We start from the raw sequence: 23,477 nt of genomic DNA, 5'->3' as shown, positions 1-23,477 counted from the left end.
GGTTCAATTTTTTTGTAGATACTTGGGGTACAAGATAACAATTTCTCTAGATGTACAGCTTCTAGTGAACGTGATTGATCGGTACAAGAAGGGAGGGCTGAACTGGGATGAAGTCTCCCAGGAAGTGAAGACAGGTCATGCTGATCGAATGGGTAGCCCTACTCAGAGGATGGAGGTTCCTGAGAATCCCATGCATGAAGCTTACTTCTATAGTAATCCACAGGAATGTTTGCCACCAGTTAGTAAAAATTCAAAGAGTACATGATGCTCGTTATGAATTACTGTTGGTAGTTTATTTTTGGAATCCACTAATATTCTTTGTTCGCCACATGCTGCTATTGTACATCTCCTGTGATCAAAATGGAAATACTTACTGCTTGTGTTTGAGTTCCTGTTCGTGTCAGGCTTGGAGCCTTGGGCCTTTGGGATAGGCCAGTACTGCACTAGCTTGGTAACTAAAACCAAAAAAGTGTTACTTTTAGAAATATTTTTCAAAAACAACATTTGTCACTTTTTTTCTTCCCTTTTTTGCTGCAGAAGTACATAATTCAATTGGCATAAAACTTGATACATCAGTTTGTAATACTAAGTCTCCCTGACAATTAATAATTAATAGCACTGACTAAAATGATAGTACTGATTGTCATTATAAAACAATAAGGATAGCAGGGATATGTTAATCATATTAATTAGTAATGTTTTCCATCAACTTCTGTGATTTGTATATTCTATAACACATGTAAAATGATGTTGCTTTTATGCTTTTATAAGAACCAGTCACAGTCAGTTTGATGTTGAGCCGCTTAGAAATTGCTGAGAATATATCATTTGGACATTTTCCTAATATGTAAATGCTGATCCCTAGTCACTCACAAGATCGTAATATATATTTTTTCATTGCAAGTCTAGAGTATGATCATGGCAATGATGACGGATATTTGACGCCTGAACATGGAATAAGAGAATATGTTAACAACAAAGATGGTTGGAAGTAAAAAGAACAGACGAGGTTTACAGCATGGAAATTTGTGGTTTAATGGGTTTTTTCTTTAGGAAGATGTAGGCGATATGATAAGGCTTTTAAGGAGTTATGATTTAAACAATGATGCCAATTATGGTGGCTGTGATGGGTTCAAACTTCAAAGTTCAAAGACCCAATGATTGGCTTTGGCAGATAACACATTCTTTTCTGAAATACTAACGACATTTTTTATGAGTCCAACCCAGGGTACCAGCATTTGCTCCTTGCTTTCTGTTTTGTTGGTGTTGGGATATACAAATGCAAAGTCGTGGTGGATTTGAAACCAGTTGTTGATTTAGCTGTTTCTAGGGGAAGTTTTGAACCCAAGCCTTTGAGATTTATCATGGAGGACCCAGGTGCTGGACAACCTACTATGGAGCAAATTCAAAATGCTACAAGTCATATTAACACTACCTATAACCATTACTGCATTCAATGGTTCCTGGTTTTAATTTTGCTTGCTCATAGTTGTTCAAAATATTCCAGGAGGGGTTCGCTACTTCACTTATAAATGTCTGTCTCAAAAGAAGGCTTTAATAATGGAGTGTTTTTTACTTAATTAGATGAAGCAAGATGTAATTGTGAGTTGTGACAGAAAAAGATGCTCTGTGTTGAAGAAATGTGAGAAACAAAGAAATGCAGAAGACATGAAAAACCAAACTATGTACAGAGAATTTAGTTTCATGCATTTGAGATTATGTATGATAACAAAAAAAAAAAAAATACAGGCAATGGCACCACTTGAATAGATTCATAGAAGGAACTCCCCAAAAAAGAATTTGTAATTTATGGAGCAGTTTGGGTCATGGATCCCAGGGAAAGTGTAAAAACTCAAGATAACTTAAGACACAGCATGTACAATAACCAGGAGCTGGCTCTATAGAAAGTAAATAAGAAATCTAGGAGAAAGAGAAGATTCATGAAATTCCCATACTAGTTTTATGTTCTTAGCCGTTTTTGAGCTTGATCTGAGTCCTCTCTGCTGCCAGCATCAGTAAGATGTGTCATTGCTTGGTGGCTAGATGGGGGATTCTCATGATCCTGGAAAACGAAAGAACCATTATTTAAGTCCAAAAGACCACTGTAAAAGAGGTCAGTAATTAAAAAAAAAATTAGAAATAAATAAAATAAAATAAAAACCCTCCACTTTCAGGGACGGGGAGGAAAAAAAATAGAGAGAAGTGGCAACAGGAAGTAGTAAAAGGACTTCCTGTTTAACCAACTCTACATGAAAAACAATTACCTAATTTATTATTTATACCTTAGCAATTGATGTTCCAGAAGTCATCCCTCTATTTGCTCGCTTCCCAAGATCAATCTGCACTGAGACACTGGCCTGTGATAGATCAACACCTGCACTCTGCAGTGCTTGTGTCAAAGTGTTCAATAACCTGATCATCACCAAAATCAATCACTCATCAGCTTACACTTTTAGCACTCAATTCCATGAAAAGGCTTTGAGCAAAATAATGTACGCATGCATTGGCACCAGATGATGAAAGTTCCGTAAGCAATAAAGTATTTTTAATTGGAAAAAAAAGAAAAAAGAAAAAGAAAAATCTTGCTGGCCACGCCTAGCCAAAATCCATAGTGGGCCAAATAGTTTGACCAATCTATGAATCTCTATGCAGAAATCACAGAACAAAATAATTATAGTTGAAAAGATATTTAGAAAGAAAACCAAGAAAGATGAAGGACACCATTAAAAATCCACAGTGGAAATTATTCCACAACAACAATAAGCAGATGAGGACCAGACAACATTCTCAGCCATCCATCTTCTGATTGATATATAATTAATAAAATTTTGAAAAATAAATTTATGAAAAAAAGGGGCTAAAATTTACTTTACACCCTTGAGGTGCAGGATTACTTCTAAATCAGTCCATCACATTTTTGCCGTTAACCCTGCCTAAAAAAATGTTTCTTGTATTTTTCTATTCAAAATGACATCGTTTATAGGTGGGTAACAACAATATTCTAATGGATGATGATGGAAAGGGCATATTTACATTGTTGTAATACTTGAGGGTGTAAATTGCTAGTTTCCATAGTCAAGGGACTGATTTAGAAGTGACCACAAACTTAGAGGGCATAAATAGTATTTTAGTCCCAAAAAATAAACAAGAATGATGATACAATTCCAAAACAGCCTGATTCAACATCTATAGAGTAACATAAAAATCAGGCTCTTTGATTGTATACGTGATTATAAACCTAAATTATAAATTTCTCAAACCCAACGCTTAAAATGTCTAAATATCAAATCATAGTAGGTGTCAAACATTAAAAATAGACATGAATAACATCATCCATACCTAACCAACATTTGAACAGCCAAAACATTACATCTTTAACACTAGTGATGTATAGAAGCCTTTTTAAAAACAATTGAAATTGATTTCTGAAAGAATGTGAGTTTGGTTCGCTCTTACTGTGAGTAAGATTGCTAAAGGTACAAGCTAACACAGAAAATGTACAAGCAGATTTATCAAGGAAAAGTATCAAAACTGAGGCAAGAATATAAAGGTACAAGAAATCAACTGGAGGGAAAAAAGAAAGGAAAAAAAAGAAAAGAAGGAACTCTATATATAAATAGTAGTCTAACTATAAAGTTGGTATACCAAATCTATCAAGAAGCATCATAATTTTTTTTGAAACTATACACAACAGATTTCTATGATTACCCACCCTTGAGAGTAAACACTTGAGATGCTAATTGTTCCCCCTTCAATTATCAGCTCCTCCTGTTGGTTCAGTGTTTCACTGGTCATGGGAGACTGAGTTGATTGTGCATCAGAAACCAATCCCTGAAGAGGATGGGCTTGCACACCATCACCTCTGACAGAAATAGGCACATTTGCCTGCAGAGGAATGGGCAGAGGTAATCCCTTGTTTGCTAACTCTGGTTGTCGATCCATTGGTTTGCAGGTGATATCTCTGCTAGGATCAGATTCTACAGGATTCTGAGTGCTTGTAAGCATGGTTGGGGTTATAGAGACATTATTCTCATCAAACTTCCCAGGAAACGTTGTCCCCAGACCAGAACCATTTTTTATGGTTTGAGGGTGACCAACAAAATTCTGAACGCGCCAGTGACTATTTCTCTGTCTCAAGCAGGTGAGTGAACAAGTTAACAGTGACAATAATTTCAACAAGAAAACAAGCATCATATTCAAATCAAATGCATCCTTTAATTCCTCTTCATCACCAGGAAGATTCCATCAGCAGTGAACAGAACCAATCATTAACCAGATACTAGCCCATCACTTAAACCAGTCAATGAATATGTTATGCTCTTCAATATTTCAGAATCAAACAAATACAGAATAAAGAGAATAAAAAAAATACAGAATAAAGAAGTTTTTAATTTTAGGACTGTTCGAGCACCAAGCAATGGCATTAACACCAATGTATCAACTTTGACAAGGCCTAGTCATCATACATTCACAAAAGACCAAAATTTTAAAAAAATCTAAGGCTAATAACATTTTCAAATTTAATTTATTCTAGATCTCAAATTTTACCTCCTTTTTGTGGATTATGAAACTTTAAAGATAATTTTATATGCATTAAAATTTTCTACCCATAAATTGCATACATTTATGACCTATATGTTCATAAGAAAAAATATTTTTATATGTGAAAGGAAACATATGAAACCATATATCTTACTACAGTGAAGAGTTATTTACTAAAAGCATAACATCATCCACCATAAGAGGGACCATGTGATGAGATTCTCTTCATATATCAGACCCACTACAGAAGGCTCCTTTAAACTTGTAAAATGCAAAGGTCAATTCCATATTAAAAAGTAGAAAACTTGTATTCAATATTTACACATGAGAATTCACTTTGAAACAAGCATGCAGGTCATCCTTAAACACAAACATTGTGCAAAGCCAAGTATCAGGACTTTACCCATGGCATCAACTTTGTGGGCTCAGAACTCCATCCCTGGTAAGAACCCTCATACTTGTGTACCCTTTCTTGTAGATATTGAACATACTCAATCACCTGAAATAGCACACTGACCATCAGTCAAATTAAGCACAAAAAAAAGAGAGCTAATTTTAACAAATTTGTTATAGTGTTCACTAATAAAATAACAACTAAAAGTTTAACAAATTTGTTATAGATTATTCACTAATAAGGTACCTCTAATAGGAATGATGCCGTATCTCTCTTTTGATCACTATTGGGTATAAGATCTCTCAATATCTGGAATCTGAAAGAAAAAAGATTAAGCTTCACCAAACTTTTTTTTTCATATAAGTAAAAGGGGTGGCAACAATAAATGGATAATATATAAATAAACTACACATTCAAACATCTTTATTCATAAAAGATCTATTAGTTGAGCAACCTATCATGTTTTCAGTTACGAACTTGACCAGTTTGACATGTAACTAAACCAGTTGGTGTGATGCCACCCCACAACAATGTACAATTTTCACCTCAAACAGAACAGAACCATCCAAACTTCACAAGTAGTATCTGTTTTTCCTACTCAAGCTGCACTACTAAAGTAATTCTATACATTTATAAACGTAAGTGCAATAATTTTTACAAGGTAAGCAAATGACATGGACAGCTTCAGAGTTCAGATGAATTATGAATCTCATTACAAGTTGCTTATCAAAAGTATATCTATAGAACCATTGAGAATGCCATAAAAGACCCACAAAAACCATTAAATCAGATAATGAAATTAATTTTAGGACGAATACCAATTATGTTGGAACCAATGCCAATTGGGCCAAAAATAATGTCGAACTGTGAATTGAGTAATCCAACTATACTATTCAGATTTTTTTTTTTTTTTTAAATTTTATAAATGGCATACTATCTCTATTATAACAGATAAAGAAGTTTCCTTTGCTCTGGAATTATAAAAGGCTAATCCAATTGCACGTGTTAGCACCTTCATTCTCTTGCTATAGAAAACAATATTGATGAACAAAGGTATCATCAATGCACCATCCAATTATAAATTGAGTATAAGAAATTGATGAAATATGGCACAATGGAAAAAAAAAAAATGTTGACTCCATCACAATCACATATCATAAAGTTTGTTGATTTAATGTCTATTACTCTCTCAGCTCTTATACAAATCAAAGTGACTGCAAGATAAAGTTAATGACATCAACAAAAATATAAAGAACAATAAAGCCTACAGAAAAAACCCCACTTTGAGTTATAGGCTACCTGTAACAAAAATTCTTATGGTTTGGCCTATTTAATGTTAGGTATTCATGAGATAAGGAATGCGTAGACACACTAAGAAACACTTCATAAGAAGTATGGCAGCTAAATCCAATAACCACACAAAGGCCAGTACCCATCAAAATATAGAATTTTTATTCATTAGCTCTTAAAATCATGGTTATCAAAATGTTTACCGTACAAACATTGTTGAGGGACTCAAATATACCTCTCGTTGATTTTGCTCCTCCTCCGCTGCTCTGTGACTGAATGTTTCGATCGTATGGCACTAGCCTTATCATTGTTCTTAGCATCTGGTTTCATAGTCAATATCCCAACATAAGGATTCCAAATTTCAAACGGAGAAAAAAGAAAAAGAAAAAAAGAAATGCAGTCATTAGTCAACCCCAGTATTCCAAAAAAATAAAATTGACCCATAAAAGAAAAAACAAAGTTTAAAAATTTCACCCATTTTCCAAAACAATTTTAAAACAAATATGAACATCCTCATCAATAGAAAGTGTACACCATAGACAAGAAAAATCCAAACTTTTAAGGGACCAACGTCCATATCAGTTTCCAAATTCAAGGGGCAACAACAATTTCAATAAGATTAACCTACGTGGTTAGCGTCAGTCCAAAAGAAATTGCAGTCTGTATAAGAACATCAATGATTTATAACATAACCTGGCACTAAGTAAAAGGGATCTCTCAGATATGGATCTAACATATAAAACATGGTACGTGAAAACGAAAAAACCAAAAGGGTTAGTCTAGAATAGGAGAGAAAGTAGAAACCTTTGTTGTTGGTGGTGTTGTTGTTGTTGTTGTTAGGCGTGGAAGAAGTGGCATCTTTCTTGGAGGTGAAATCTTCATCCTCGTACTCCTCGTCTTCCTGATGATTACCCTTCTCTGTTCTCATCCTTTCTTTATTATTATCAAAAAATAAAATAAAAAAGACTGCTGCTTTGCTTTCTGCTCAGATTTTCACTCTCTATGAGAATCTGCAAAATACCCACAAAACCAAAAAAAATTAAATTAAATTAAATAAGATTAATTAGAAAGAAATAGAGAAAGGGGTAAAATTGGGAAAAGTGAATGAACTTTGGTTTGATTTACTGGCAGGGATTTGGGATTACGATTGGACTTTACAGTTTAGACAGAGAGGGAAAGAGTGGATCTTTTTTGTTTTTGTTTTTATTTATATTTTGGGGGGTGTTTATAAGTTATGTATCAGAGACTCATGAGAGTATATATGCATTTGATTCCGGCCAGTTCAGCTCTATTATTAAGAGGTGTATTATATATAATAAATATATAAAAAGTATAAAAATAACAATAATAATAATAATAATTATTATTATTATTATAAAATGTAGTTAATGGGGGTGTTAAACAAATCCTACGGCTATGGCTGCTCTGCAAAGGCAGTGGCTTATGAGTTATGATGAGTCACTCACCACTCACCAGCACCGCCATGATTCCTCTGCCTGTGCTGCTGCCATAACTGATAACTGGAGGTATCATCATTATCATCATCATCATCTACAATACTCTAACATGTAACATTCAACCAAGAATAACATGTGACTTTTGCAACCAAAACAATAAGAGAATAACATGTGACTTTCATCACGTGCTTCCCGTGCAACCTTTTAATTATACCTTCCTTCCTTTCTTTTTCTTCTTTTTCTTTTTTATCCTCTTTGAATGTTAATTTGGACTTAGGATTGCTCAACCCCTACACATTTACTTGGTTATTGAGTTGAATGTCTTAAATAATTGAGTGTAAGAATATGGCTCGAGACTTGAACACAAGCTAGTGTCCATGCAAAGACCCGACTTTGAGATAGCAACACCACAGATGGCAATCAGCCAAGACTCTGATTCGCAATTCATGATACGCAAAGGGCATGTCAGGAAGAATAGGGGCACAAGGCCTCACTGGTCACAAGTCTACTATCTAGGGTTTTTCATAGCAAAACAAAAAAGAAAGCAGAAAATCTCTCTATCAGGTCTTTCACTAAGAATAGCCCTATTGCCAAACTAAAGTCTAGCTTATCAACAACCGAAGGTAGGCTTTTAGAGGGTGGTATTTTAACACTCACCAAGGATGGAGGATCGGAAATCATGGGTTATCAATTTAAAAGGGAAAGTGATAGAGCTATCAGATTCAATGGTAAATACGATTCGGAGGAGCCCTACAGAAATCATGGGATGGTTCAATCTGGATCTGATGAGAGCGTGGAAGTTTATCTTCCCATTGACTCCGACAAGCCTACAGTAAGGCTCTCTCCCCTTCTCAGACCCAGCATGGTAGTCCTGGCCAAACCCGTGGTGGATTTTCCTCATAGACAGACCAACACCAATAGAGAGAAATTTCCCCATGTGGAAAATGATGTACCGCCCTTATCTTCTATCAACCTTATGTGAATTGGTTCCGATGGTCGAAATAACAAAGGACAGAGTAATGGTAGATTCACCAATGATAACGAGCTGGGCAGGGAATATGCAAGTCAAGAAGTAAGTCCTAGTATTTCATCCTACAAGGAGCATCAACCTCATGATCAGGTGCATACGAGAAAGAGATGGGAGTCCTAGAGCATTCATTGCTGCTAATGAGCGGAGAGGAGTTCTTCAATCACTTTCTGAAGGAAGTTAGGGGGAAAATGTTGAAGCAAGAGGTTTCCAAACCAGCTGTTGACAATTGTCCTCCTCCAATTACTCAATTAATGATGAATATCATGGTATGAAATTGCAGAGGGGCTCTAAGCCCAAACTTTAGCCAAACAGTTGTAAACATGGTGAAAGAGAGCTCGCCGGACATTTTTATTGTTATAGAGACTAGGGTTTGGACAATGTCATTATAACTCAAGAAATACTTCATACTATGAGTAGAAAGAAAGGAAATGTGGGATACATGGCAAACAAAATAGACCTTGAGAAGACCTATGATAGATTGGAATGGAGCTTTGTCCGGGATACTCTCAAACTATTTAACATACCAGACTACCTTGTTAATGTGATAATGAGCTGTATTTCATCCTCTAGTGTGGCAGTTTTGTTCAATGAAGGAGTTTTGGAAGAATCACATCCGATGAGAGGTATAAGGCAAGGTGATCCCTTATCTCCTTATCTCTTTATAATGTGCATGGAGGTTCATAGATTAATGATAAAGGATAAATGTGACTCAAAATTATGGGACCTGGTGAAGGCATCTAGGGGTGGGCTAGCCTTCTCCCATTTGTTATTTGCGGATGATCTAATTCTCTTTGGGAAAGCTGATAAGAAAAACTACACAAGTATAAAAGAAGCACTTGATCGTTTTTGTGAGCTATCTAGGCAAAAGGTAAATAATGGAAAGTCTCGAGTTTATTTCTCGCCAAATATCTCCGAGAAAAGGAGGGAAGAATTATGCTCTTGTCTCGACCTTCACTCAACTCCAAATCTTGGGAAGTATCTAGGATTCTCATTGAAGCTTCCGGGTACAACAAATCAAGAGTTTGATTTTGTTATTGAAAGAGCGCAAGGGAGATTAAGTGGCTGGAAATCACATTTGCTATCCTTTGCTGGAAGAGTGGTCCTTACTTAGTTGGTTTTGTCAGCTATCCCAGTTTATGTTATGCAAGGAACTATGCTACCTACAAAAATCCTTGAAGCCATTGATAGAGTAAGTAGAAACTTTGTGTGGAGATCTTCGGTGGAGAAAAGGAAGCTGCACACTATTAGTTGGGCCAAGATCACTAGGCCCAAGAAAGAGGGAGGTCTTGGTTTAATCGCAACAAAACCCAAAAATTAAGCACTTCTAGCCAAGCTAAATTGGAGGATGCATAAAGAAAGTGATAGTCCATGGGCTAAAGTGCTTAGAACCAAATATTCAAACCCGAGAAAAACATGCTCAAGAACCTGGTCTACTATGAAGAAAGGTAAAGAAGTTTTTGTTCAAGACACCAAATGGGTAGTGGGTGCAAATAGCTCACTAAATTTTTGGCATGATAAATAGCTAAATGAAGGCTCCTTGAGAAGTTTGATTGTTAGGCCCCTTAATAGCGGGGAAGATCAACTAGAGATGGGAGAGGTGACACAGAAGGGGGGCTGGAACTTTAGCTATTGCTCCTTTGTCTTTCCTTGTGGCTTGTTGCAAAGAATTAAGGCCATTCTAATTCCCTACTTAGATGCGAGCTTGGATAACATTAGCTGGGATTATTCTAATTATGGGGAATTTGATGGAAGAAGTGCTTACAAACTAGCAAAAGGAGAAAGCAATGTAACAGACGAATTCGCTAGGAGTTGGATTTGGAAAGTGGATACGCTGCCAAAAATCCAGTGTTTCATATGGAAAAGCTATCTCTTTAGTCTGCCAGCTAAAGATCTGCCTGTTACAAGAGGCATTGCTGAAGACAGTAAATGTGAAGGGTGTGGGAGAGAAGCTGAGACTATTATCCACGTGCTCAGGGATTGTGATATAGCAAAGAAGTTTTGGCTAGACACAGGAAACGGGAGGTGTGATAACAATTTCTTCACATCTGATCTGTGCAGTTGGTTGAAAGAAAATCTAAGGTCCTCCACAGATCTGGTGGAGGCAAATGTGCCATAGAGAGTGTTATTTGCCTTTAAAATATGGGGATTGTGGAAGCAGCGAAACAAGAGAGTATTTATTCAAGCTACACCAAATGGTAGATTGAGCAAAGAAGTGTATAGCATGGCTCTGAATTACCATTATTGTGCTGGTCGTGCTAAGCCTATGAGAACCAAGAGCCCAATTAATATAGGATGGAACAAGCCAGAGAAGAACTGGTACAAGCTAAACACAGATGGGTTAGCTATAGGAAACCCAAGTAAGGCAGGTGGTGGAGGTATTATCCGGGATCATAATGGAGTGTGGATTTCTGGATTTAGTAGAGCCATTGGAATAGCAACAAGTGTAGAAGCGGAGCTATGGGCCTTAAGGGATGGTCTAAAAATTTGCAACCCTTTAAACTTACTAGCAGTTGAGATAGAACTTGATGCCAAAGTCGTGATGGACTGAGTGTCGAAAAGTAACACTAAAAATATTGCTCACTCTACTCTTATATGGGATTGCAGGCAACTAATGGGGTAAATTCCTAATCCAAAGGTCAAGTATTGTTACAGGGAGCCAAACTAGTGCGCAGATAGACTAGCGAAATGGGAGCAACTCAGCGGCAAGACTTTTTCCCCCACTGGATATTATTTTGTTAATGCTTTTATGATTCAGTTGGTGTATGTTATGAGAGGCTATGCCTTAACTCATCTAATTTAAGTTAATGAAGTGATTTCCGTTCTCTACCAAAAAAGAAAGAAAAAGAGTGCAAGAATATATCACCTGAAAGCATTATCTGATCGACTATATAAACTATAAAAACTAACGTGTGTTTGCAAATAGGAGCAGAAGAATATCAAATAATTAAGGCCAAGATCAACCAAAGCCAACCCAAAGATAATAAATCCTTCTAATATCTTTTTAGCCTATGGTTTTGAATTTTGAGACTTTCAAGGTTAGAATTGATGTCGCGGAAGCCTGAAGAGAAACACACACGATGCTCTCTTGATGGAACAGAAACTAAACTGTTAGTTTCTGGTAGTAAACTTCGAATCCACGAGGGGTTTCCCTGAATCCACAAGGAGATAAAACTGGAATCCACCAGAAGAAAATTTGACAAAAGTCTGTGTTTATTGATAATAGTCTATGAAAAAACGTTTACAGACTTTGGGGCCTATTTAAGGGCTCCTTAAAACTTGATTGACAAGAAAATATAATCTAAATTAACTCCTAATTGATACCTAACCATAACAGGAATCAAATTTGACCTAAAAAGCATTAAATGCACCTAAAAACAAGGAAATAAATGCCCTAAACCTAAAATAACGAAAATTACAAAAAAATACCAAATATAAAAGATTACAGAAATTAATTAGAATATTTTGTCCTACATCAGACCCCTCCACTTGAAATAAACTCGTCCTCGAGTTCATTCTTGAAATCTGAAATCTTCCGCTCCAAATAAACAAATACTTTGAATGCTTTAATAACTTGATTAGGCTCTGAAACTTGAATTCTTCATAAAATGTAGCATAAAATTTCTTCTCATCTACTTTCAATTTATTTGCAACATCAATCAAAAATGGGTTGATAATGAAATTAAAATTTTCTACTCCAAGAAAATCAACATATTGTGTAGTCGTCTTCAATAAATCAATCGGAACCTGGGGGTTGTGGGTGATGGACTCGTCCTCACCTTTGAACTCAAGTGAATCTTCCACAACGTTCTCAATAATTACCATCTCTTCATTCCTGTCATTATTCACAATCAACTCAACCTTCGTTTCTTTGACCTCTTCTTCAAATTTTTGACAAGTGGTATTTTCAATCTTCAATTCAATAACTGGTAGCAAATCTTGATCTTTTTTAACCACTTCAAAATTTTCTTTAGAAATAGGCTGCTTCTTCTCAACCCTCAAACCCTTTCCTTTACTTGACACATGGACTTGGCTGTTAAAATTTTGGTTTCGAATATATTGCTTTTCATATGAATACACAGATTTATAATCAACACTTGTATAATCTAGTATATCATAATAGTCATTAGGAAACCATAAATCAATTAATACCTTTTTCATTCTTTGCCAAGAGCAGATTGGATGCTTACCTCGTCGCTTTCTATCAATTTGAATGTCTTCCCACCATTCTTCTGCTTCATTGTCTAATTTATTAGATGCAAGCCGCACCTTTTCTTCATCACAAATCTTCCAAAAATTAAAATATTCTTCTAAATCAAGAAGCCAGTCAATAAAATCCATCTTACACATATCTCCGTCAAAGAATGAAATTTTCTTGTAGTTAGGAGTGCGTCTTTGAATATATTGAACATTGTTGTTGTGAGATGATTTCCTAGCAAGAAGAGTAGCAATCTTTTGCTGGATTTCACCCATAATTTTCTGACTCTTTTCATGAAATTGTTGCTCATAACGAGCCTCTTCACGAAACTTGAGGAACTCAGCCCTAGTGAGGACTAGGTTGTTGACGTCGTCACTGCCGTCATTGTTGTGGTGGTTACCGTCTCGCCGGTTAGCCATCAGACCAGGGTAAGTCAAGGCTCTGATACCAACTGATGTCGCGGAAGCCTGAAGAGAAACACACACGATGCTCTCTTGATGGAACAGAAACTAAACTGTTAGTTTCTGGTAGTAAACCTCGAATCCACGAGGGGTTTCCTTGAATCCACAAGGAGATAAAACTGGAATCCACCAGAAGAAAATTTGACAAAAGTCTGTGTTTATTGATAATAGTCTATGAAAAAACGTTTACAGACTTTGGGGCCTATTTAAGGGCTCCTTAAAACTTGATTGACAAGAAAATATAATCTAAATTAACTCCTAATTGATACCTAACCATAACAGGAATCAAATTTGACCTAAAAAGCATTAAATGCACCTAAAAACAAGGAAATAAATGCCCTAAACCTAAAATAACGAAAATTACAAAAAAATACAAAATATAAAAGATTACAGAAATTAATTAGAATATTTTGTCCTACATCAAGAATGATCTTAGTGACTTCACTCTTTGTAACATCCTATTTTAATGAATTTTGGTTTTTAAGGTTAGTTAATTATAGGGTGTTAATAAATTGATTTTTGGTAGGGAATGGCAAGCAAAATTAGTTGTAAACATGATCTTAACATTTGAATTTTATTTAAAATTATATGTACTTGAATTTTAGTTGAAAATTTAAGTGGAAACCTGAAATGGTTCATGAAAAGGAGTTCTTGAAAAATGAAACAATCTATAAAGAAAAAAAAAAGGGAAAATAATCTTTGACAAAGCCCATTCGTAAACCACAAGATTGTTTGAGAGCAGTGTGGTCACCACCTAGCCTATTTAGTTTGATGAAAGCCCATCATGACATACATGCCCAAATAAGACTAATGTACCCTACTTTGATCCAAAATTGAGTCCATAAAAAAGGTAGTTTTCATATAGGTACTCTCAAAATTATTTGGTACAAATTTGAAGGTTATTTTACAAGAGTTCAAAAAATATCATAGTTTTTTCTTCCAAACAAAAAAATCATAGTTTTCGTACTTTTTTCATTGATTTGCTTTGAGGGGAGAAAGCAAAATTAGATGAAAAATGCATAAGTTGGGTTAATTCATTTGATAAAGTTGTTCAAGATAAAACTTAATTAATTTGAGTATTTACTTATATTAGATTGATCCTGTGGTGTTATAATTTGAAATTTTGGTGGAGTTGTTGGAGGTAAGTAACCTTTTCCCTTGATTGGCAATATTTTTGCTTAAAACATATTGTTTAATTTAATGAAATAGTTATTTGATTCTAATTGTAAAATGTATTATTGAATTATTTTAGTTAATTAATTTTCATTAAAAAAAAAAACAGAATCTCATTCCTTATTGTGACTACACAGAGTTTTGACTAATAAATTAATTTTGCAGACGTTTACATTCTTAAATTTGCAAACTTTTTCATCCTTCAAAAACTTGGATCAAGAAAATATATATATATATATATATATATATATTAGCATCCACATCCTTCAAAAACTTGGATCAAGAAAAAAAAAAAATATATATATATATATATATATTAGCATCCATTTGAACTTCTCAACATGTGAACATGTAACTTAATTGTGTTGCTTTTTGCTCATCTACTGATTGCATTTCTTATTGTATAAAGCTGTGTAATAGAAAATTGCACAGTTTGAGTTTAGAAATTAAACACTAAAATGATTCAAATCATGCATTTTGATTCTTTATTTTCTTTTCTGGTTAGATAAATAATTGAGAGTTGATAGGTTGGAACTCCAAACATCAAAGTGGATGCCAATAGGCAAATAGCATTGAACCGCATACATTTTAATTATCAGTTGTCACATATATAGTGCATACACGATGTTAGGGACCAATTTGATCACCATGAGGACCCATAAATTTCATAGCCAATGGAAGACAGTGAACCAGAAAGTGGAGTAACAATATCCAAATCAAACCCCCATTTCACAAATGCATTTGGTTTAAAGCAATGTTGATGGGTCCACCTTGACGCCAGGTACAAGATTGTGCTGAAGGATAAATCCATATGAAAAGCTTATATATGCTATAGGACATGATCGTATCATCCTTAAAACATTTTATATTGGATTATTAGGTAATTGATAACTATATTCATATTTTTTAAGGAAAATAACATTTTTTAGTTCCATAAATCTATAATCTATAATGGGTTAAAACGCAAGTTTTCACCTTTAAAAAATGCTGCTATGAAGCATCATCCAGAAACAATAGTAAAAGAGCTAGTAAAATAAAAGGCCTTGGACATTAGGCTATTGTCTCATTAGTCAATAATTAATTGACCAATATAATGACAGCCCTTCTTATTGCTCTGTCACTTAATTTTGTGAAAACATTAATAAAAGCTAATTGAAATCTGGTGAGGGATTGAGGGTTCTGTGAGCTGGGTTCACGGGATTCTGCAGGAGTTTATGGCCTAAGAGGCTAAGACCACGGCAGTTCAGAAGGAGTTTGTGAACAGGCTTAACAGCTACAACGCATTAACATCAACTTGAGCAAGAGTGAGGGATTCACTACTTTTTGTTTTTATCCCATGATAGTAAACTAATAATATTATGTATTGTTGGTTGTGCAAGAAAGTGAAGTTTGAATCCTAGAACTCTTATTTTACTCGATCTTAAACATAACTGTAGCGTCTGTAGGCTTCAGCATTACATTGTCTAATATAGATGACACATTCAACTATCCCCTCTAGTGAGTTATAGCTCAATTGAGATTTTTATTCTTTCATGATAATAGAATGGAGGGTAATGTCAAGGGTTTAAGATCCATTGAATGGGTTTGTAAGTAATAACAAGAAAATATATGTCCAACTAACCATTAGGAGAGTAATGATTTTGTTAAAATAACATTATTAGCAACGTGATGTGTTATACCATGTTGTATATGTTAGAGTGAATGCGGAAGAGAAAGTATAAAATAGGAACAGTGAGAACATGAGGGTTGCGTGGTTCAGCCAGTGACGGCTCTAGGATATATTTTTAGGGGGGTCAATAAGAAGATGTATTTTGGGCAAAAAAAAAAAGTGAATCTTGCGGTCTACATGATTTCTTTATTACAAAATTTTTCATAATACGTACTAACAAGTGAATAAAAGATGAGAACTGCTACATCTAAAATATTTTCACAACACTTTTCCAACAAATTTTAGGTTATAAGTTGTTATTAGTTCTAATTTAAACTCACGACTAAAATTATTTTTTTTTTTTTTTTTTCTTTAGTAACAACTAGTAACAATTTGCCAATTAGATTTTATTATGAACGTATTATGAACATAGCATACCTCATATAAGATAAATTATAAGTTCATTGCATATTATTTATTAATATGATGAAGATAATAATTATTGTTGCTAAGATTAAATCTTAGACATTATCTATTGTTTTTAAATACAATCAACATATGAATTATTGTTGTTAAGTGAACTCCAAGTGAGATCTAAATACAATAAACTTTTATGTATTAATTTATTTCAAATTTGTTAAGATGTAAATGATTTTTTTTAGATTTAAGATGAAAAAATTTATACTTTTGTTGTTAGGCTTACTATTTTTCCCCCCCATATTTTAGATCATATTGGTTTGTTATTGTTTTTTTTTTTAATTTTAATTTTAATTTTATTTTATTAAAAAGACCAGATATTGTCAAAATGATCATATTCAAATTCATTTAAGCTAGGCTTAAAAAAAAAAATAAAGTTTAGGAGGTTCAAAATTTATATTAGGAGGATCAAATTAAAAAAAATTATATACAAATTTTTTTTTGGTCCAGCTCAGGGGGTTCATTTGAACCCCCTGGGTTGCACCTAGAGCCGCCCATGGGTTCAGCCTTGTTGGCCTACATCCACGGAGAAATCCCTTAAGAGCTACATCTTTATTGTATAAGAGTGTAGTACAATAACTTATGTTACAATGAACCCTAACATAAGTATATATAGATGACTAAATCCTAGACTACTAGTATAAGCAGGAATGAACTTGGGCCTATTATATTGGGCTAATATGTCTAATATATCTCTAACAGATTTCTTGTGCACACAATACACATTCGATGACTATGATTATTGTATGCAACACATTTTTAAAGAACAAAACGTCTTCTAGTCAATTTCTCATCTCCCTTTAAAAAATGTGATGTTCCTCCAATGAACTAAATGCAACCATTGAGGACAGCACTAGGGATATGCAATTATTGAGAATTTCCTAGAGCTGATCCCTTATTTCAAAGATGTGCCAACAAGTCAAAAAAAAAAAAAAAATTGAAAACGTTAAATAAAATATTTTTTGAGCCTGACTTGTGGGCCCATATGTTAATCTCATAATGGCGTATACGCCCTACTTACTAAATACTTTCCCATTTCCATTAGTGAAAATACATTTGGTAAAAAATAATTAGTACATAGCAACCTATTTTAGAGATACTGACTCAATATATATAGAATGATAATAAATTAATGTTATGAGAAACAAGTCTTTTGGCAGTGTTTAGCCTTACCAATAAAACATGGAAAATGCTAATTAATATTACGGGAAACAAATCTTTTGGTGAATTTCAAACACAATAGATCATGTCAAATTAACTTTTTTATGATTTATGAGACATCAGTCTCAAAGAATGTCTATTTTTTTTTTTGGAGAAAAATTAGTTTGTAAAGGATATGTATTAAAATTTATAATATCTTTCATGTCACTTATAAAACATATATATAAAAGAAAGAAAAACATAAGCTTGCTTGACTAGCAGTCTAGCATACAAAAGAGCTAAACTAAGTTAACCGGACTTTATGAACGGAAGAGAAATGCTTAGCTGCAGTGACCATGGTTGCCTCTGGGCCATCAGGCAACTCAGCTGTTGGATCCTTTTTCATTTTTTCACCTTCGCCAGAGGCACAAAAGCATAAAGCGAATGTTGTTAAGATTGACGAATACCAAGCCTCTTTCTTTTCCTTACTTATCTCTCGCTAGCAAGCCTAGAAAATATTGGAGGCAAGTCTATGAAAGTAGAAACAACAATTGCAAATATGTTATATATATATATGTGTGTGTGTGTGTGTGTTGTATGTACGAATTCCTAAAGAAGTGCTTAATTTGCTTGTAGATCAGTCTCAGAGAACCATCTTGGCCATTATATAAGCTCAAGTTTCTTGATGGTTAAGCAAGAATTGTAAAAGTTCAAAAGGAAAGATTGCAGCACTTAGCTAGGAAGTTGACCGTGTTTACTGAATACGATAAGTTCAAGTTATACTTAGTATGGGTTTGGATACAATGGTTAGTTGCGGCGCGTTTTAGGCTGTGCGTTTTCTCCCTTTTTTTTTTTTTTTTTTTTTGCCGGCTTTTTTGACTTTGAGGGACAAAAAAAAAAAAAAAAAAAAATTGAAAACGTTAAATAAAATATTTTTTGAGCCTGACTTGTGGCCCCATGTGTTAATCTCATAATGGCGTATACTCCCTACTTACTAAATACTTTCCCATTTCCATTAGTGAAAATACATTTGGTAAAAAATAATTAGCGCATAGCAACCCTATTTTAGAGATACTGACTCAATATATATAGAATGATAATAAATTAATGTTATGAGAAACAAGTTTTTTGGCAGTGTTTAGCCTTACCAATAAAACATGGAAAATGCTAATTAATATTACGAGAAACAAATCTTTTGGTGAATTTCAAACACAATAGATCATGTCAAATTAACTTTTTTATGATTTATGAGACATCAGTCTCAAAGAATGTCTTTTTTTTTTTTTTTTTTTTGGGAGAAAAATTAGTTTGTAAAGGATATGTATTAAAATTTATAATATCTTTCATGTCACTTATAAAACATATATTAAAAAGAAAGAAAAACATAAGCTTGCTTGACTAGCAGTCTAGCATACAAAAGAGCTAACTAAGTTAACCGGACTTTATGAGCGGAAGAGAAATGCTTAGCTGCAGTGACCATGGTTGCCTCTGGGCCATCAGGCGACTCAGCTGTTGGATTCTTTTTCATTTTTTCACCTTCGCCAGAGGCACAAAAGCATAAAGCGAATGTTGTTAAGATTGACGAATACCAAGCCTCTTTCTTTTCCTTACTTATCTCTCGCTAGCAAGCCTAGAAAATATTGGAGGCAAGTCTATGAAAGTAGAAACAACAATTGCAAATATGTTATATATATATATGTGTGTGTGTGTGTGTGTGTGTGTTGTATGTACGAATTCCTAAAGAAGTGCTTAATTTGCTTGTAGATCAGTCTCAGAGAACCATCTTGGCCATTATATAAGCTCAAGTTTCTCGATGGTTAAGCAAGAATTGTAAAAGTTCAAAAGGAAAGATTGCAGCACTTAGCTAGGAAGTTGACCGTGTTTACTGGACACGATGAGTTCAAGTTATACTTAATGTAATTTTACACAATATTACACTACTCAATATTTTTTAATTGGATACAAATTTTGACAAATTTACTGTTAGATTAAATTATCTTCGTATATTCTTAATGCTTGTAAAATTTTAAGGTGATAAAAAATTAATAGCCATGTCATCAATAAATTTTTTAAATTCAAGTTTTTGTAATTTAAATGCATAAAAGATAAGTTTATGGATTAAATGGTAAATAACATCCAATTGACATGAAAATTTGCATGATTATTATAAACATATAGAACATGTAATTCAACGGTGAGATTTTTAAAATATGAATTCTATAACAAGTTATTTGGTGGTGTAACATTACTTAGAAGTGTAACTCTAAGCAATATTACACAAGGTGTAACTTGAACCCAATCCTATATACATATGTATATATATGATAAATTCTTTGTAATATTAATTTTTCAACACTACAGTCTTTATAATATTTGTAAAAGTTCAAAAGGAAAGATCGCAACACTTAGCTAGGAAGTTGACCATGTTTATTGGATAGGTCTTTGCAATATATATATATATATATATGCGTTGAGTTTGAAGTTACACTTGGTGTAACTCTTAAGTAATGCTACACTACTCAATATTTTTTAGGCGAAAACCACATTTTCTTCCCTACATTTTCATGCGATTTCCACTTTGGTCCCTATCTTTTATTTTCACTGCTTTTACTCTCTATCCTAAAAAATGTGTCTCGTTTTTATCCCTGCTATTACATCAGATACGGAAAATGCACATGTGGCAAATGGCATAAGTTAAAAATATTAAAATAATGTCCACAAGTCTCCATGTGGCTTTCCCGCCCTTCAATTAGTCACATGGCACTCATATGACATTCTTTCTAAACCAAAAACCTCAAATCAACTAAAAACTTTACCCTAACCTCTTTCCTGTCGCTCAAATCACCATAGACCACAAAAAAAAACCCCAAATCAGCAAGCACAATCCCTAACCTCTTACCAAGATAGCTTCAGAGTGATTGTAGCAACTCCGTGTTTATGAAAGGCACATTGCGAAGGCTCTCTCTCTCTCTCTCTCTCTCTCTCTCTCTCTCTCTCTCTCTCTTATGAATGCTATTTTTAAGATATATATATATATATATATATGCGTTGAGTTTGAAGTTACATCTAGTGTAACTCTTAAGTAATGTCTTAAGTAATGCTACACTACTCAATATTTTTTAGGCGAAAACCACATTTTCTTCCCTACATTTTCACGCGATTTCCACTTTGGTCCCTATCTTTTATTTTCACTGCTTTTACTCCCTATCCTAAAAAATGCGTCTCGTTTTTATCCCTGCTATTACATCAGATACGGAAAATGCACATGTGGCAAATGACATAAGTTAAAAATATTAAAATAATGTCCACAAGTCTCTATGTGGCTTTCCCGCCCTTCAATTAGTCACATGGCACTCACATGACATTCTTTCTAAACCAAAAAACCTCAAATCAACTAAAAACTTTACCCTAACCTCTTTCCCATCGCTTAAATCACCATAGACCACAAAAAAACCCCAAATCAGCAAGCACAATCCCTAACCTCTTACCAAGATAGCTTCAGAGTGATTGTAGCAACTCCGTGTTTGTCAAAGGCACATTGCGAAGGCTCTCTCTCTCTCTCTCTCTTATGAATGCTATTTTTAAGTGCTGGGTAATCAGTCTGGGTCTCAATCTCAGCTTTTGATTTTGAGAATTTGGGAATTTTGAGATGTTGTGTTTTGTTCTTGCTCTGGGTTCTCTCTCTCTCTCTCTCTCTCTCTCTCCCTTTATAGTTGTTGCAGTGGACATAATATTGACTGTGATAGTGGAATATTTTTAGGATTTGCATTGTTTGGCTGTTTGGCTGTTGTGTGTTACTTTTGTTTATAGCTTTTGGTATTTGTAGTTGTGTTTGTTTTACTTTTGTTTATCAGGGGCCACAATATTGACTGTGATAAACAATGGAATATTTTTGTTGGTATTTGCATTGTTTGTCTGTATTGTGTGTCACTATTGTTTATTAAAGGCCGCTATATTGACTTTGATAAACCATGGAATCTTTGTGTTGGTATTTGCATTGATTGTCTATATTGTGTCTTGCTTTTCGAATGATCCATAGACCTGTGTGATTAATGAATGATTAATTCTATCTTTCTTTCTATATGCTTGTTGCTTGAGTGTATTAGGCTATATCTAATAACTAGATTTTAAGCAAATAGGCAAATGATTATGAAGGTGGAATCTGAGTTGTGTCCTAAGATAAGAAAGAGATTGTATAAGGAGAAATTGGCATGTAGCAAGTGGCTAGCATGTTAGGTTGGTCGTACCAAGTTTGAAGTGAAGAATGGGCTAAAGAATTTCACTGTGGACTTGGAAGAGAAGATGTGTAGCTGTAGGAAATGGGACATAACTGGCATACCATGTTGCCATGCCATTTCCTGTATCTTTTTCAATAGGGAAGATTCTGAAAAGTATGTCAATGCTTGCTACAAAAGAACAACCTACATTGATTGCTATGACCTCATTATAAAGCCTATCAATGGCCAGAATATGTGGAGACCCAGTGGACTACCACCTGTGCAGCCCCTATCAAGAGGAGACCTCTTGGCCGGCCTAAAAAGAAGAGGGCATTGGAGCCTGATGAACCTAGAAGTCACAGAAAAAACAAAGTTCTAGGCATTTCAAAACAATGCAAGGTATGTGGGAAATTTGGCCACAACAGGAGGAGTTGCAAGGGAGAAGTAGAAGTGAACTCCTCCCTGCCTAGGAGTGCATCCCAAGTCAACAAGACCACTAGGAGGCTAAGTATACTTCTTTGACTTAGATATCTATGTTGTTTTATTTTTCAGTTGGTAGCTTATTAATTGTTATTGTACTTATGCTTGTGCTTGTGCTTGCAGGCAGCCAAGGATGGTCATGTAAACAACCCAACTGTGGGCAGTGCACAACCAAGCTCCAATGCTCAGCCAACTATAAATAGGGCACAACTAAGCTCTACTGATGATGTGACCACAACTGCACCTCCACCCCCACTGATAACCAGTCCAGTCCAAGACCAAAAAGACAGAGGAAGAGAAGTGCAGTCACCATTAAGACCTTGAATGCATTTAGGAATGCAGCAAGGTATATGGCAGCAATGAGATCTGCTGGAAGATAGCAAGCTGAAGCAGGACCTTTTTTTTTTGCTATATGTTGAAAGCCAAAGTTGATTTTTTTTTTTTTTTTGAGAAAAAAGTTGACCAAGTTAATATGTTTATGTAACTGCTAAGGCAATTGGCATTTTGGTATACTTATATAATGGCTAACCAAGTCCTTTTTTTGTATGAATGTGTTGGGTAGAGTTTGTCCCATATTTTGTAATTATTGGTACACCAAAAATTGTCATTGGTGTTAATTAGTGATCATTAGTATTTATAGGTGGATGAATACTTGGTGTTAATTGGTGTTAATTATTGTCTATTTATTGGTGTTAATTGTTGTCTATATATTGGTGTTAATTGGTGTTAATTTGTTCATTAGTATTTACCATTTCTCCCATTGTTATGATGAATACTTAATTCATGTACAGTTGAAGCCAAATTTGTTTGATTGGTATTGGGGGGCTATTTTGTTTTTAATGCTATTATTCAGGTACCTTTATATGATTCAAATATGCAAGTCTGTAATTATGCAAGTAATATTCAACTTGAGTGTTTCGTCTGTGATTATGTCAACAGTGGGCAGCTATTTACCATGTTTGGTTTGTGATTA

At 34.4% G+C, this 23,477-nt stretch overlaps 2 protein-coding genes across 6 annotated transcripts; one reads left to right on the top strand and one right to left on the bottom strand.

Moving 5' to 3' along the window:
* Positions 1–1,744: 1,744 nt before the first annotated feature.
* On the bottom strand, positions 1,745–7,790 carry LOC112028766 (transcription factor BIM2). Of its 5 annotated transcripts, none has more exons than XM_024061461.2 (8): positions 7,693–7,790; positions 7,031–7,236; positions 6,462–6,546; positions 5,183–5,252; positions 4,946–5,041; positions 3,713–4,128; positions 2,283–2,412; positions 1,745–2,062 (listed from the first exon to the last, which is right to left on the bottom strand). In XM_024061461.2, exons 2-8 carry the CDS (start codon positions 7,152–7,154, stop codon positions 1,961–1,963), a joined length of 1,023 nt encoding a protein of 340 aa, XP_023917229.1. In that variant the 5' UTR covers positions 7,155–7,236; positions 7,693–7,790; the 3' UTR covers positions 1,745–1,960. The 5 variants fall into 5 exon arrangements, with proteins under 5 accessions (XP_023917229.1, XP_023917230.1, XP_023917226.1 ...); XM_024061462.2 differs by lacking the exon at positions 7,693–7,790 and adding an exon at positions 7,385–7,508; XM_024061458.2 differs by lacking the exon at positions 7,693–7,790 and adding an exon at positions 7,337–7,502.
* Positions 7,791–9,122: 1,332 nt separating this feature from the next.
* LOC136061741 (uncharacterized) lies at positions 9,123–10,829 on the top strand. Its single transcript, XM_065759932.1, has 3 exons — positions 9,123–9,717; positions 9,838–9,902; positions 10,236–10,829. The coding sequence occupies exons 1-3, from the start codon at positions 9,123–9,125 to the stop codon at positions 10,827–10,829; spliced, it is 1,254 nt and encodes a 417-aa protein (XP_065616004.1).
* Positions 10,830–23,477: the final 12,648 nt, after the last annotated feature.

This window comes from Quercus suber, unplaced genomic scaffold (assembly GCF_002906115.3).
Source record: "Quercus suber isolate HL8 unplaced genomic scaffold, Cork oak 2.0 scaffold_346, whole genome shotgun sequence".
NCBI classification, from domain to species: Eukaryota; Viridiplantae; Streptophyta; class Magnoliopsida; order Fagales; family Fagaceae; genus Quercus; species Quercus suber.
The sequence above is the reverse complement of the archived record's forward strand: the minus strand, read 5'-3'. Positions and strand labels throughout refer to the sequence as shown.

Excerpts from the sequence above, each read along its gene's own strand:
- LOC112028766 (XM_024061461.2), bottom strand. The coding sequence starts at position 7,154 with ATGAGAACAGAGAAGGGTAATCATCAGGAAGACGAGGAGTACGAGGAT. Across the intron at positions 5,253-6,461 it reads AGGAGCAAAATCAACGAGAG|ATTCCAGATATTGAGAGATC; the intron begins GTATATTTGAGT and ends TTTTTCTTTCAG. Across the intron at positions 4,129-4,945 it reads CCACAAAGTTGATGCCATGG|AGAAATAGTCACTGGCGCGT; the intron begins GTAAAGTCCTGA and ends TGCTTGAGACAG.
- LOC136061741 (XM_065759932.1), top strand. The coding sequence starts at position 9,123 with ATGAGTAGAAAGAAAGGAAATGTGGGATACATGGCAAACAAAATAGAC. Across the intron at positions 9,718-9,837 it reads ATTCTCATTGAAGCTTCCGG|CTATCCCAGTTTATGTTATG; the intron begins GTACAACAAATC and ends TGGTTTTGTCAG. Across the intron at positions 9,903-10,235 it reads TCCTTGAAGCCATTGATAGA|CTAAATGAAGGCTCCTTGAG; the intron begins GTAAGTAGAAAC and ends CATGATAAATAG.